The sequence below is a fragment of the Mytilinidion resinicola genome (assembly GCF_010093595.1).
Source record: "Mytilinidion resinicola strain CBS 304.34 unplaced genomic scaffold BDZ99scaffold_25, whole genome shotgun sequence".
Classification (NCBI taxonomy): Eukaryota; Fungi; Ascomycota; class Dothideomycetes; order Mytilinidiales; family Mytilinidiaceae; genus Mytilinidion; species Mytilinidion resinicola.
Genome location: NW_022985461.1, coordinates 251,473 through 264,569, shown reverse-complemented (window position 1 = coordinate 264,569; position 13,097 = coordinate 251,473). Strand labels below are relative to the sequence as shown.

The 13,097-nt window shown below is 53.0% G+C and overlaps 5 protein-coding genes across 5 annotated transcripts; 1 reads left to right on the top strand and 4 right to left on the bottom strand.

Annotated features, from left to right (window-relative positions):
- Positions 1-36: 36 nt before the first annotated feature.
- BDZ99DRAFT_467894 (uncharacterized protein) lies at positions 37-1,520 on the bottom strand. The gene is made up of 2 exons (XM_033721119.1): positions 1,314-1,520; positions 37-1,259 (listed from the first exon to the last, which is right to left on the bottom strand). The coding sequence occupies exons 1-2, from the start codon at positions 1,485-1,487 to the stop codon at positions 435-437; spliced, it is 999 nt and encodes a 332-aa protein (XP_033570727.1). The 5' UTR covers positions 1,488-1,520; the 3' UTR covers positions 37-434.
- Positions 1,521-5,254: 3,734 nt separating this feature from the next.
- Positions 5,255-6,570, bottom strand: BDZ99DRAFT_162360 (uncharacterized protein). Its single transcript, XM_033712876.1, has 3 exons — positions 6,058-6,570; positions 5,502-6,004; positions 5,255-5,447 (listed from the first exon to the last, which is right to left on the bottom strand). Exons 1-3 carry the CDS (start codon positions 6,419-6,421, stop codon positions 5,424-5,426), a joined length of 891 nt encoding a protein of 296 aa, XP_033570726.1. The 5' UTR covers positions 6,422-6,570; the 3' UTR covers positions 5,255-5,423.
- Positions 6,571-7,894: 1,324 nt separating this feature from the next.
- BDZ99DRAFT_502984 (uncharacterized protein) lies at positions 7,895-9,812 on the bottom strand. Its single transcript, XM_033723933.1, has 2 exons — positions 9,240-9,812; positions 7,895-9,187 (listed from the first exon to the last, which is right to left on the bottom strand). Exons 1-2 carry the CDS (start codon positions 9,639-9,641, stop codon positions 8,015-8,017), a joined length of 1,575 nt encoding a protein of 524 aa, XP_033570725.1. The 5' UTR covers positions 9,642-9,812; the 3' UTR covers positions 7,895-8,014.
- Positions 9,813-9,958: 146 nt separating this feature from the next.
- Positions 9,959-11,791, top strand: BDZ99DRAFT_575828 (mitochondrial carrier protein-like protein). The gene is made up of 2 exons (XM_033728509.1): positions 9,959-10,166; positions 10,320-11,791. The coding sequence occupies exons 1-2, from the start codon at positions 10,064-10,066 to the stop codon at positions 11,480-11,482; spliced, it is 1,266 nt and encodes a 421-aa protein (XP_033570724.1). The 5' UTR covers positions 9,959-10,063; the 3' UTR covers positions 11,483-11,791.
- BDZ99DRAFT_575827 (uncharacterized protein) lies at positions 11,562-12,760 on the bottom strand. The gene is made up of 2 exons (XM_033728508.1): positions 12,537-12,760; positions 11,562-12,487 (listed from the first exon to the last, which is right to left on the bottom strand). Exons 1-2 carry the CDS (start codon positions 12,648-12,650, stop codon positions 11,810-11,812), a joined length of 792 nt encoding a protein of 263 aa, XP_033570723.1. The 5' UTR covers positions 12,651-12,760; the 3' UTR covers positions 11,562-11,809.
- Positions 12,761-13,097: the final 337 nt, after the last annotated feature.

The window sequence follows — 13,097 nt, the reverse complement described above, 5'->3', positions numbered from 1 at the left end:
ATGCATGATTCAGGGAGCAAAGTTTATCTGAAGAATGGTCCATTGAATTTTTTAGTACCTTTGTGAGCTTTGTGAATGGACCGTTCCAATGGGTCTCCATTGATCATCCCGATTACCGCAAGGGTGTTGAACAGCTGTCCCAAAGAGGTGGACGTCCCGAAGACATCCCTCAGTCCACCACGTAAAGTAAAAGAGAAGTGAGACAAAGAAGTAGGGTAAGTAACTAAACTCCAATGCCACAATCATGAACCAATCGAAGCAACAAGCATACCAAGTATCGTGTCATGTGAAGGAAGCAAGGGCACTTTCGAACAAGCAAACACTGTGTGGGAGAACCTTGCCAGGTGAGTAGGTGTGGTACATTCACCTTTTCGCTCCTACAACAGCAGAGACATGGGAGCTTAGGCATTCCAGGTGCTTGGTCCAGCCTTGTCCTAGGACGTGGCATCCTTCTTGATGTTATCGACCTCACGAAGGGCGAGCTGGTGGATCAGGTTCGTCTTGTTGGCAGAAGTGTTCAGGCCCTTGAGGCCGCTCATGCGCTTCAGCTCCGCAAGAGTGAGCTTCTGATCCATAGCCTTGAGGCGCTCCACGAACTCAGCCTTCGATCTGCCTTCCTTGGACAACGACTTGGAACCACACAGAGCCTTGAGCTGTTGGAGAGACAGCGCTGCGCGGGGGTCAGGAGTCGCAGGAGTGATGGTGTCCAAGGTCTTGATAGAGAGGAGAGTGGCGCTTGACCGACTCTTGGGAGCCGCCTCCGCCAGCTTCTTGTGCTCAGCCTTCTCATCTCGCTTCTTCCTAACCTCATCTGCTTTCTTGAATCCATACAGCTTCTTCTCGGCCTTCTCTTGTTCCCTACGAGCCTTGTACTCCGCGTTTAGTTGGCGCTTGCGAGCAGCCTCTGCAGCCTTCTCTGCGTGAACGAGCTTGGCTGCTTCCACAGCTTGGCGCTCTGCCTCGTCTTTTGCTACCTTCTCTTTCTTAGCGATCTCGCGGGCTTTCTCGCGGGATTCCTGGTAGGCCTGCAGCTCTTCACGACGCTTCTGCGGATTGTCGTCCAAGTCAATGGGGATGGAAGCAGTGCCGTTCACGAGACCAATGTAACGTTCCTTACAAGCCTTCTTGGAGAAGATAGCTTCGGGGTTCAGCTTGTGCATGTAATCTGAGACCTTGTCGAAGCGCTTGGAACGAAGTCGCTTGATGGTATCCTCGATTTCGGCATCTGCGAGGTCTTTGGCCTTCATCAGAAGAACGTCCTGTTCTCAAGTTAGTTTCTGAGTACTATGAGGTATAGCGGAGAGACTATTCACGTCTTCATATTGCCACTCCTTGTAGCCCTCCAACAGCATCTCATCCACGCGCTTAGCTTGAGCGAACCGAATACGCTGAAAGCGAGTATTGATCGTCTTCCTGCTGTACTGGATGCGACCCTCCGCACGCAGACGCTCCGAAACCTGACCGTCGTTATAGCCATTCTCTTTCATGGAGACGATGAGTTCATCATCTGAGTCGAGCTCTGCCGTAACCTTCTTAGCATAAGACATCATGCCGCCGGATACCTTGATCTTGCGCACGTTGGGATTGTTCACGATGGTAGGACGCAGACCCATAGCAGACGGAATCTCTGGTCCGGTTGGGTCCTCCAACAGGAACCAGGATGAACTATCGACACTCTGGTTGACTGCGCCTTTGCGAGCGATCTTGCTGGTCCGATGGTGCTGCGCGACGGCCATATCGAAGTTATCATCCTGCTCTGGAAGATCATCATCACTGCTGGACTCTTCGGATTCGTTGGGGTCCACGATGAGGCCGGCTGCCAGGTCCTCCTGGTCTAGCTCGCCGTCTTCGTCCATGGCATTGAAGTCTTCGAGCTTGGACAGATCGAAGTCATCCTCCTCGATAGCCGTGAAGTCCTCCAACTTGGAGAGGTTGAAGCCTATATCGCTGCTGTCTGTCTCGTAACCCCCAATGTCAATGTCACTCAGCTGATCGGGATCTATATTCAATGTTAGCAAATAGCTGGTAGACTGAGGAGAGGGTTGATCTTGACCCATCAGATCTGAGGATGGCATGTTAGCATCACTGGAGCTTAGAGCTTCATGTTCTCCACCTGGGGTGTTGACACTAGTCCATTTGGAAGTGGTGGGTTCGTGGGGAGCGCCGTTGCCAAGGTGATTGATGTTGTGGTCAGACATGTTTGCGAATGTCTGGCGGTGCTGAGTCTAGTCCACGGAGTCTGAAAGGTGTCTAAAGAATAGTTAGAGTGAGCTCTAAATACGCGCACAAGCGCAACCAACGAGCGTGCCTATGGTGCCGGTGGCGAGGTTGACGGGGGAAGAAGAAGGGCGTTTCAAATGAGGCCCGGCACGTCTCCGGCAGATGACCTCACCGAGAATCAGGCAGGCGTCGGACGCGGAGACGGGGAACGGCGCAAATCACCTCACTTGCATGTGCTGGCTGGGGGGTCGGAGACGGACTTGACTCACTCTTGGGGAAGCTCGGGGATGCTTCAATATATCAAAGCCCTCCAAAGATCGAAGTTGGGAGGTGAATTGGAGTAGACAATCTGTCGAAGGACCTTTAATAGGTCAAAGGTGTTCTCAAAAAGATAGAGGTTGATGATGGAGAGCTCCGAATGGACAAGATAGCCCCCAAAGATATACGTTGATGTAGTGGACTGAAGTGGAAGGTGTCTCGAGTCTCCGAGGGAGCCTCGACTTATAGAGAACGTCCCTAAATGATACAGAATGATTGGGAGTGAGTAGAGGTAGACAGTGATGGCAGTGCGCCGAGTGTGTTGACTCTGAAGCCTTCGGGAGAGCTTCGAATTGTGAAGAGACCGCCGAAAGACAGAGGTCGACGAGATTGATTCGGAGTGTGCAGTACCCACAGTGTTGTTTCAAGATTACTTCGTCCACGTATTAAGAGATGTGTTCATCTCAGCTAAAGCCGTCGGGAGCCTCGATCGTTCGAGATAACCCCCAAATCCAGCGACTAACAAGCTTATTTGGGAGTGGAGAGCATCCCCATGAACAATGTTGATAACAGAAAGAGCTGGCGCAGATACTGAGCACCATGTTCAATAACGATGATGTTTATCTCTTGTAATGGCTCTAGCCCCTCGACTGGAAGGATTTTGACGGCCTAATGAGACGGAAAATGCCACAGAGGGAGGTAGATTAGGATAGAAGAAGAAGATCCAAAAACACGTGAAGAAAAGTTACCCTCTGACTTGGTCTTAGATATGCTGTCAGATAGTTCAATCCACCAGCATTGTCATGATTACGAGCGTTGGCTTCCCTTTCTTTTCTTCCGCAGCAAAGCAGCCTTCTATATGGAAATTTTTACGTGCATTGTTGAATGAAAGGGGTTCGTACTTGAAGAGTAAGCATGCAATAAGTTACTCTCTACATTTGTGTACCATCATCTCTTAAGGTGCAGAGATGTCGAGAGACGTATAGCGATAGCTCAACCACAAAGGCCTTGACGGGAGGAAAACAGCTCTAAAGTGATTGAGAACACTCTTCAAAGCCAGGGCATGATGTTTAGGTTCTCGTGGACGTGGCATGCTGACGCGCGGAAGGATGGGAGCTTGTGCATCGCAAAGACATGAATGAAGCATCAAGCGCGCGCATGTACATACAAAGAGCAAGAGTTACCGTTCGTTGCGAAGTCTTACTCTACATAGTCATCGAACATCTGAACAAAATTCTCGGATTGCTGCATAACAAGAGGTAGAAATCACCTCCCCAGGTCGAGAAAAAGCGCGTTAGCCCCTCACGATTCCACAAACCCCAAATCCAACCTAATCACGTGCCCTTCATTTCACCCCAACCAACCACCACCACCCAATGCCACTTTCCCTCTCCTCTAGACATCCTGCAAAATCCTCTACAAGTGTAGCCTACCACTGCAACCCAGCCAATCCCCAAATTTCCTCAAAAAGTTCCCAAAACCACCGGGTCCCGCCGATCGGTACGGGAGCCGAAACATGAAACACGCCGCACCCAGCGCCCCCGGGCTGCTAATCTCCCCAAACACACGGAGCACATCAGCAGCCTTCATTTCTGACAAGCCAAGAGGGACCAAGGGTTTCGTGGAACATGGCCCCGTATAGTTCTCAGCTGAGCTGGCCAGGTTGCTGAGGAGGATTAAGGTGATTGCAAAACTTTCCAAACACTTAGGAGTATTTAGAAACAGATTTTCGAGATGCAGGTTGGACACCCGGCGGAGCCGTCGGTAGTGTTAGGACACGAGTTTTCGCTTGTGCCGTCTTAGGTAGGTTTCTAGAAGCCACAGAAGTGGACTCGGGGTTTGACGAGTGCAGTTTTGGGCATCTAGACTGTGTGGGCTGCATACATCGCTAGTCTACCGAACTTTGAAAGAGAAAATTTTGTACTTGCGTGCCAAGGGAAATCGAGACGCGGCGGAGTGTTTGACAAGTCGTCTTGAGTATCAACCTTGTTGGCAGCGCGATGGGGATGACAAAGAAGCAAGCATGGCAGAATAGATGGTTAGCAATAGCCCAGGTCGCTCAGAAGAGAAGACCAGCTTATCAGAGATATTATGTACCCCAGATGAGCTGGGCGTCTGAGAAGCGACGGTAGTGTTTGTCCTTACTAAGACTGGAGTACTCAAAACGGTCAGTTGCGCTGGAGGATTGAGTGACGTAGAAATTCTCGATAAACATTCGCGAGGGCAGCGCCACTGTCACGATATTGAGGTAGGCTTCTAATTTGAAATTTGTCGTCAATTACGAGCGACTATAAACCTATGTAGACAGAAAGGTATGCCCGCTTTTGCTGACACTGCTTGAGTCGAGTGCCCTAATAAGGACATCTAACTACAGTGATGCGACGAGAGTGATGCTGTGGGGTAGTGATGACACAGAGAGCCGGAGAGAGAGAGGACGGACAGGACGTAGCAGTCTACTACAGACAGGTTATAGTCCGACAAGAGAGATAAAGACAGAAGAAAATGAGTGACAAAGACAGCTCCGTGTAATCCCGCGCCCACATGAAGGATCCTCTTTAGCCCGATAAACCCCATTCGCCGATAGACTATACAAACCAGATCAATCATGAAGGAGAAAGTATCACTAAAACAGACAGCTAGAAGTCTCCAAATCTATCCACGAAATAGAGCTCCACAATGAGAGCAGAAGAGTATGGGGAGATTTGGCGAACAGCTAGAAGCGTTCCGTAACTCTCGTCAAACATGACTGCACCCAAGACGACTCAAGGAAAAGACCCAATGCCAGGACATAATACAAGGGAGGTGGAGGAGAGGGACACGAGGATAGTGTCATCGATCGTTCGCGGGGATGAGTTGGAATCGTCGCTAGAATCCGGAGGAACAAAGGCGCTTGAGCAATTGATAATGGCAGGACAGGAGAAAATCGTTATCGTCAAGTTGCCGCGCTAGTGTCCATCTGGATTTGTGACCTAGAAGTCTGTTAGACAGGGTCCAGGTAACCAAGGTTGAGGGTGTAAACATACTTTCAATATCCGCCGCGAATAGTCTTGGTTGTCAGCGATACTACCATCGCTCTGCCTCCTCATCATGACCTCGGGGTCGAGTCTTGAGTCGTTCATTGATGAGTTGCTAGTATGAAGTTTGCTAGATCCGACGAAGTTGTTGACCGCTGCTTGGCGTCTGTATTCCTCTTCGACTTCGCGACGACGCTTGAATTTGAGGCCGAGCACGATACCAGCAATGATGGCTGCTAGGGCTACAACACCGACAACGACGCCTGCGGCGATGGCGGCTTTGTTGGGTCCACTTGAGCTCTTTTTCGTCACTGGGGTAGTTGCGGCTGCGTCAGACGCTGTGATGACCACGGTCGACGCGCCGAGTGTTACGGATTGTGCTGGTGGTGAGGTCTTGCTTGCTGGTGCAGCCGTGCTCGATGATGACGATGACGATGAAGATGGATCGAAGTTTGCAATTTTGTTGTGGTTGATACCTGTGAGCGAAACCATCCAATAACCGTTTCCGCCGCCTGTCACGCAAGATTAGTATTCAATGTGAACTCAACTTAGATTATCAACATACAGTTGTCCTTGTCATAGCCGTTGCAAGGCGTGTTGCAAAGGTCGTTGTCCACTTTTGTATCGGCAGGAGGGAGGAGGTCACCGCAGAAGCAGTTGCTGCCATCAACCAGACCCATAACCGCCTTGCCGAGACCCAGACAGATGGGTTGACAGTTGCCTGCCGTCTGGAAAGTCGCTGGGCCATGGTCTTCTAGAGGATCTCCTGTGCTGAAGCACCCCTCGTATGTCATTGCGTTGCGGACTCCGGTGTAGGTTGGTGTTGCGATGGCCACGATGGTGGACGAGGCCGAGGCCGCCGAGCCGGCGGACGCCAGCGACCATAATGAAGCCGCGACGGCCGTGGCTGTCAATATTGATGAGACCATGATGGAGTGGGTTGTGGAAAGTGCCAACGGTGTTGGGCTCGGGGAGAGGTGAAGTAAGGGATGGTGTCGTCGTCGTCAGACGTGTCGTCCGCCGAGGTGCTTCGTGCTGTGCTGAGTCGTGACGCCAGATACTCGAGGCCTAACCAAACCAATGCGTACGCATGAAATGGCGTCGGGTGTCAAGTTTGGGATACTGACGGTGGTGGATCTCGATTGTCGTGGTGTCAGTACCACGGTCGGCTGTGGGTCGGTCGGCGTGGAAAGAACGTATCGGTAGGCTATGACGACGGCGGTGGTGAATGCAGTCGAGCAGCACTTTGAGGCCGGGGAGAAGGCTGCGTCCAGCTGAGGCACTCGCTCAACGAGTCCGTGATGGCAGTCTTCGAAACACGAAGCGTTGGATTGCGTTGGTGGCCAGCGGCCGACCCTGGAATGCCGCGTTTCGCGTGAGCAGCCCCTTATTCCAGGCCACGTCGGAGAGCAACGAGTGTAGAGTGTCAGCAGAACAGTGCAACGAGCGTGGAGGCCGACGAGATTCGAACGGCGGCGATGAAGGCGAGCAGTTAGTGGGATCTGGGCTTGGTGAGGAGACGAGGAGAATGGCAGGAGAGAGGAGCGAGCAGAGGAAATGAACCGCGCCTGTGCTCAACTTGGCAGCCCGTCAGCGTCGTGGACGCTGCAACCCTCTCCACCCGCAGCCACAACGCCGGCCACCAGCGACCCGCCCGATATTGGCACCAGGGCCTGCGCGCGCTACATTACGGCCCTGATCCTGCTCGTACGCACCAGATTGGCCTCGCACCGCCCTCGCGCTGCCGTTGCGATCGAGGGCTCTGCGTGAAGCTGCTGAACGGCTCCCGACAGCCCTCGCCTGCTCAGCGCTCGCACGACGAGCAAAAGGGACCGGCGGGCGCCCTCGATTTGCTTTCGGGCCCCGCTGATCCTGGCTGCGACGGTCCTGACGGCGCCCTTTTGGGCCACGGATTCACGGTGCCTGGCCGCGTCGCCCGCCCCATTGGCCCATTGCCGGCATGTTTCACCTCTGCTGCCGCCCTGTGCCGGGGCTGACGCAGGTCCTCGAGAGGTCGAGCAAAAACACTCTCACGTGTTGGCTGTCTGCGGTGGGAAATGGCTTGCGAGCCTGCATGCGAGGCCTGCGATGTGTGCAAGGTTCTGCCTGACGACAGCGCCAGGTACATATCAGATTTGTCTCGTTGAGATGCCGGCTTATTGATTCGCGGCTCCTATTTCTATTTTTGAGACGGTGTTCCACCGCGTTCCTCCAGCTGTCGATTCTCGCAGTCGATTCTCGCGAAGTGATGAGACGGCATTCACTGAAGTCTGCTATTCAAGCCACTCGTGCACTGCGCTATATTCCTCATCGATATGTGTCACGGTGCAATAGAGGATTGTATGGAGACCTTGTATATTGGTGTAGACGAGGTAGCTACAGTGCAAGATCATCAAGAGGTGCGGAGGGCCGGCTGTGACACTTTGGCGGGCGGTTGGCCCTAAGCGAGATCATGTGACTCTAGCACATGACGATTGGCACCTGATGCCGCCACTTCTACCCAGAGAGAACACTCGTCTATTTCACATGCCCATACCGTAGCTCTTCACTCGACTGAAATGGAAGGGCCGGTCGTTCTTCAGTCCAAACTCCGCCCAATCGTCCGTCAATCTATTGTAGCTCCAGTATCCTTTCCATGCCAGTTTATTATTCCGCGCCGCCCGCCCAGCGCTTCCAAGCAAGAACGCCATCTTGTAAGTGTATTTTGGAGTCACGCCAGCCGTCTCTATATGTAGAGTGCCCTCGGCCTCGGAGTCGACTGCTTTCTCGACAGCCCCCATTCCACTCGCACGCGAACTTGGGTTCGATGGCACCGCTGGACCTGAAAGCCGCCAGCGGCCCGCAAGAGCATCCTTCATGACGGCACTGGGGAGGTTTCCAGAGTGGTGAGTGTGCATATGCTCTTGCAGCAGGTACGGTATGACATCGGCCGGCTCAGCAACTGTGAGAAGCGAAACACAAGTTCCGTCGCGGAAGAAGCGGAGGTAACGGTAGTACGTCACAATGTGGATTGGCGAGTGCCATGATATGCTGCTTGGCGAAGAGGCACCAGGTCTAGTGTAGTTTACCGTGGAGATATAGCAGCCGTTGAAGCGTATGCGAGGGCGCGAACGGAAAAGTGCGCGATAGTTGGGGTAGACCTGGGGGACGAGAAGAGTGGTGGTAAGAGATGTTACTGGATGAGGGGTATCGATTTCAGGGGAAGACAGGATCTGACCGCCCTCGTCGTCGTCGCCAAGTGGCTGTCCATTGACCTTACAATTCCAGTCATAGTGCATGGCTCCAAAGCCGACTTCGGAACCTATGGACACACGTCTCCAGACACGCTCCTCAGTGAGGACGAGGTATGCTAGCCGCTTGCATGTCTGAGCTAGACGGACAAAGGAGGCTACATCCTGAATGGCAAGCTCGAGAAGAATCTCTACGAGGATTTCCTCAGGTAGGGTGGAGATAGGGCAGGGTGGCGCGGGAGAAAGATCAGTAGGGGGTTCTTCGCTCGGGATAGAGAGGGAAGAGAAGTCTTGGATGAGGCTGGACAGAGAGGCGGAAAGGCCATCTAATGAGTGATGGGCGGTGTTTGGCACAGTCGCCGGTACATTTGAAGGCTTGGGGTCCTGCGGCTTAGTCTTGGAGGCTTGGAAGAAGGAGGGCGGGAAGTGCTTGTTCTTGTATGCCTCGTGGACGCGAGAGTCAAGCTGCATGTATTTCTCAGCATGGGTTACACTCTCAAGGAGGTCCAGTAATTACCCGAAAGGCTTTGCGGTACAAGTCTACGCTGTCTCCCAGACTCCCCTGGCTCTCTTTCTCGACAGCCTGCTCATAGTGCTCCAGTGCCGACCGCGGTGCGCTGGTGGCCGGAGTTGCCGTGGATGACGATGGAGAGTCTGTCAGTCGTTTCCCTGAATCCCTGTCCCCAAGATCGTGGTACGTCCGGGGCTCCCACTCGTCGTCCAGTGCTCCTGATACATCGTGGGACTTGGTGCTTTGGGGTTCCGTCGCGCTGGGGTTCCGGGCCGTGGGACGGCTACCAGATGGCTGTGTGGAGTCAAGAACTGGCCCTGAAGCTGCATTCGCCGCCTGAGCCCGCGCCGAGACCTCTTCGCGCCATTGGCGGCGGAAGCTCTCGAGCTCGGCCTCGGTTTGGCTCATGAGGAGGGAGGGATATATGTAAAACACGTAGAACTAGGAACGGACGAAGGGCTGGAGGGATAAGAGCAAACACCAAGTACCGCAGAAACGTTGGAGCTATTTACAAGACGTTCTAGGGCGGACAGCTGCTGGGGTATTACTCACACAGACGCTTCCTGCAGGCAGGCGGGTGCAGGAGGGATACATACTGCAGGTAGATGCACGTTGGAGTCAGCGCCGCCCGCATCGAGCTCCCAGGTCCACTAAAAAATTACGCCAACCTCGGGAGTCCGTCATACATCGAAATTCAAACCATAGACAGTCACCGTCACCCATCACGAGCACCACCATGCTGCCGGCGCACTGCCATCCTGCCAGTGACTCCGCCCGGCTGAGCATCTACACGAGGTAATACTCTGCGCGCAATCGACCCGCCGCCTGCCATGTCCACCGCCGCCGCTGCCGACGATGCTGGCGATCTGGGCATCTCCCTGGCCCAGAAGATGCTGTCTGCCGTCACGGGCAGCGTCTTGACTTCGCTCCTAGGTGCGTTTCTGCTCTTTTCTCTCCTTGGCTGTGTCTACATTCGCCCGTCCCGCTCTCCTCAAAGGCCATTTCACGAGAATCCATTCTGAGGAGGCGGAAGGGCTTCGAGGCCCATACCAAAATATGCAAACTTCAGACTGACTGGATTCTCAGTGACGCCTCTCGATGTCGTCCGCGTCCGCCTACAGTCTCAACACCACACACCATCGACTCAATTGCGGCCTTTGACCTCCACACTCCCCCTAACCCAATTTCGCGACATGCCACCCAACCTCGGAATATCACAATGCTGTCGGGAGGTTTTCTGGATAAACAATAACGCACAGTACTGTGTGGCCGGACCTACCGTCGCGCCTATAAACCCAGCGAGTGTCGCCTGTGCCGTGGAGGAGACGGAACGCACAACCATCAACAGCACATTGGATGGCCTCCGTAAAATTGCACGTAACGAGGGACCTAGGACACTGTGGCGAGGGCTTTCGCCCACTCTAGCCATGGCAGTGCCGGCTAATGTCATCTACTTCGCCGGGTACGACTGGCTACGCACTGCACCTAAATCGCCTTTCAAGAATACCGTGCCAGATGCATATGTACCTCTCGCTGCTGGCGGGAGTGCTCGTATAATGGCAGCAGTAGTGGTTGGTCCGATTGAAATCTTCAAGACGAGAATGCAAGCGGCCCACCATACAACCACCCCTGCCGGCCATTTCCGAGAGACACTGGATGGACTACGGGAAATGGTTGCGGCTCAGGGAATTCGCAGCTTGTGGCGAGGATTGACCCTGACGCTGTGGAGAGACGTCCCATTCTCGGCAATCTACTGGTGGGGCTATGAGACTGGGCGAAATACGTTGACGGATGTTCGTGGGAGAGCAGAGGCCAGAAAGGACGGTGTCGAGTTCGCGAAAGGAGCTGGCGCAGAGAAGGTCAGACGGAGGAGCCGTTCGAGGAACCACGAGAACCACACCGCAACTTTAGTGGATAGCTTCGTCGCTGGCGCCACTTCAGGTGCCGTAGCCGCCTTGGTTACCACTCCGTTCGACGTTGGAAAGACTAGGCAGCAAGTAATGCGGCGCGCGGGAGATACAACAGGCCAAGCTGTTGGTGGCATTGTCCGTCCCGAGGATAGATCGATGCCACGCTTCTTATTGCACATATTCAAAGAGCAAGGAATTCCTGGTCTATTCAGAGGATGGGCGGCTCGATGCTTAAAAGTTGCACCGGCATGTGCCATTATGATAAGCAGCTACGAGGTCGGCAAAAAGATGGCTAACGACATAAACGACGTAAGAAGCCAGAAACGATTGGGAGGTTAGGCGAGGCATCTCACGGTATAATCCTTTCGGCGATGCTGATTCTGACACCTCAAGGTCAAGATCTGCCCCTGCTCTCTACCCGTTCGTTGGGTGTATATATAGGCTAGGACATCCTTTACGCCAAGGTTGACCCATGTAAGATACTTTTTTGGGCCTATGGAGTTTGGATGCACTCGTACTCTTTTAGCGTTGGCATGGCGTTGTTTTGACGTACAAAAGCGATTCGATACCAGCGCGTTCGCGTTTAGAACCGCACATGTAATGTACTTGTACGATTAAACTGCAATACGAAACTTTTCATACATTGACACGCTTCACCTTAATTTATCACAGGACGCCCGTTTGCTCTCCCATATTAGCAAAATGAAGAGTTACCTCACCATACTTGTTCTTCTTCATCCTGGTGCCTGGCCCAATCCAGAGGCGTTTTTGGTTGCTGGCTTGAGAGATGTTGAAGCCCCCTTTCTCGCCCCAAAGTTCCTCCATTTTCACTCGATCCTTGCTCTTCGGCTTGCCCTCTTTGATCCTCAACTTCTCGAAATAACAATAAGCAGCATAAAACGCGGACGATGTGTTGCCTTTGTCGTACCCTTTCTGGCCACGAAAGTTGGAGAGACTTTTACTGGAAACAGACGTAGAAGAGGCGTGGTACTGATTCGACAGTTCGCGGCAGAAGGCTGCTTGCGTAGCACCGGGCTTCTTCATCAGATGAGCTTCGATCTTCCGTCGAACCATGTCGCAGGTCTCATAAACCGGAACAGAATCATCATCTTCACCTTCTAGGTGGATGGATGAGAGATTGACATCGGACTCCTGCGATTTGTTTTTGGCAGTAGCGGCGCCAGCAGATTTGCTAGAGGGACTCGATGTCTTTCGTTTTTTGGCAGTGTTGGTGTCTGTTTTGGACTTGTCTGAGCCGGCCTGTGGGTTGGCGTTGTTTTGGTCGGGTTCGCTCGTCCGCTTCCCGCCATATGAAATTGCATCACTCTTCCTCTTGCTCTTTTTCTATAGCAGTGTCAGTAAATACTTGATAGTCTATTGGAATGTGCGATACCTCAGCATTGGCCGCCTTCGTTTTGTTTTTATGAGAGATGTCCAGGTCAACTGAGTTCTGAGCACTTAGAGACTTGTCGGCGAGAGCCTCGCGATTTCGTAAAGTGGGCGCCATGTAAGCTGTGTTCGATTGGTGCTGCGGAAGGAGTATGAGTGACTGGCGATGGTATCAAAGGTATCCTACTCGCGCTGTGGCGCGAGCATGGGACACGCGGCTTAATATTCCTTCCACGCTTCGGTCTTCATCAGTGACGTATGCTCAAATACACAAACAACGCGCTTCTTGACGCGTGAGGTCAGAGGCATTCATCCATGTCAATCGATCAGCATTCGGGGAAGCACATGACATCAGCGCACTGCCTGTGAATGTTATGCACGGTCTATGCTTCGATCACAAAGTTAGAAAGGTGAAAATGATCAAGTATGGGAAACTGTAGTACGCGGGGCAAGAAAAAGTTGGCGCTCTAATTCCTAGAACAAGCCGCCTTGAGCGTATGCCATTGCTTGGGGTGCTTCAATCCACTTTCAAAGATACGAACGAGATAGAAGCTCTTGACTTTGG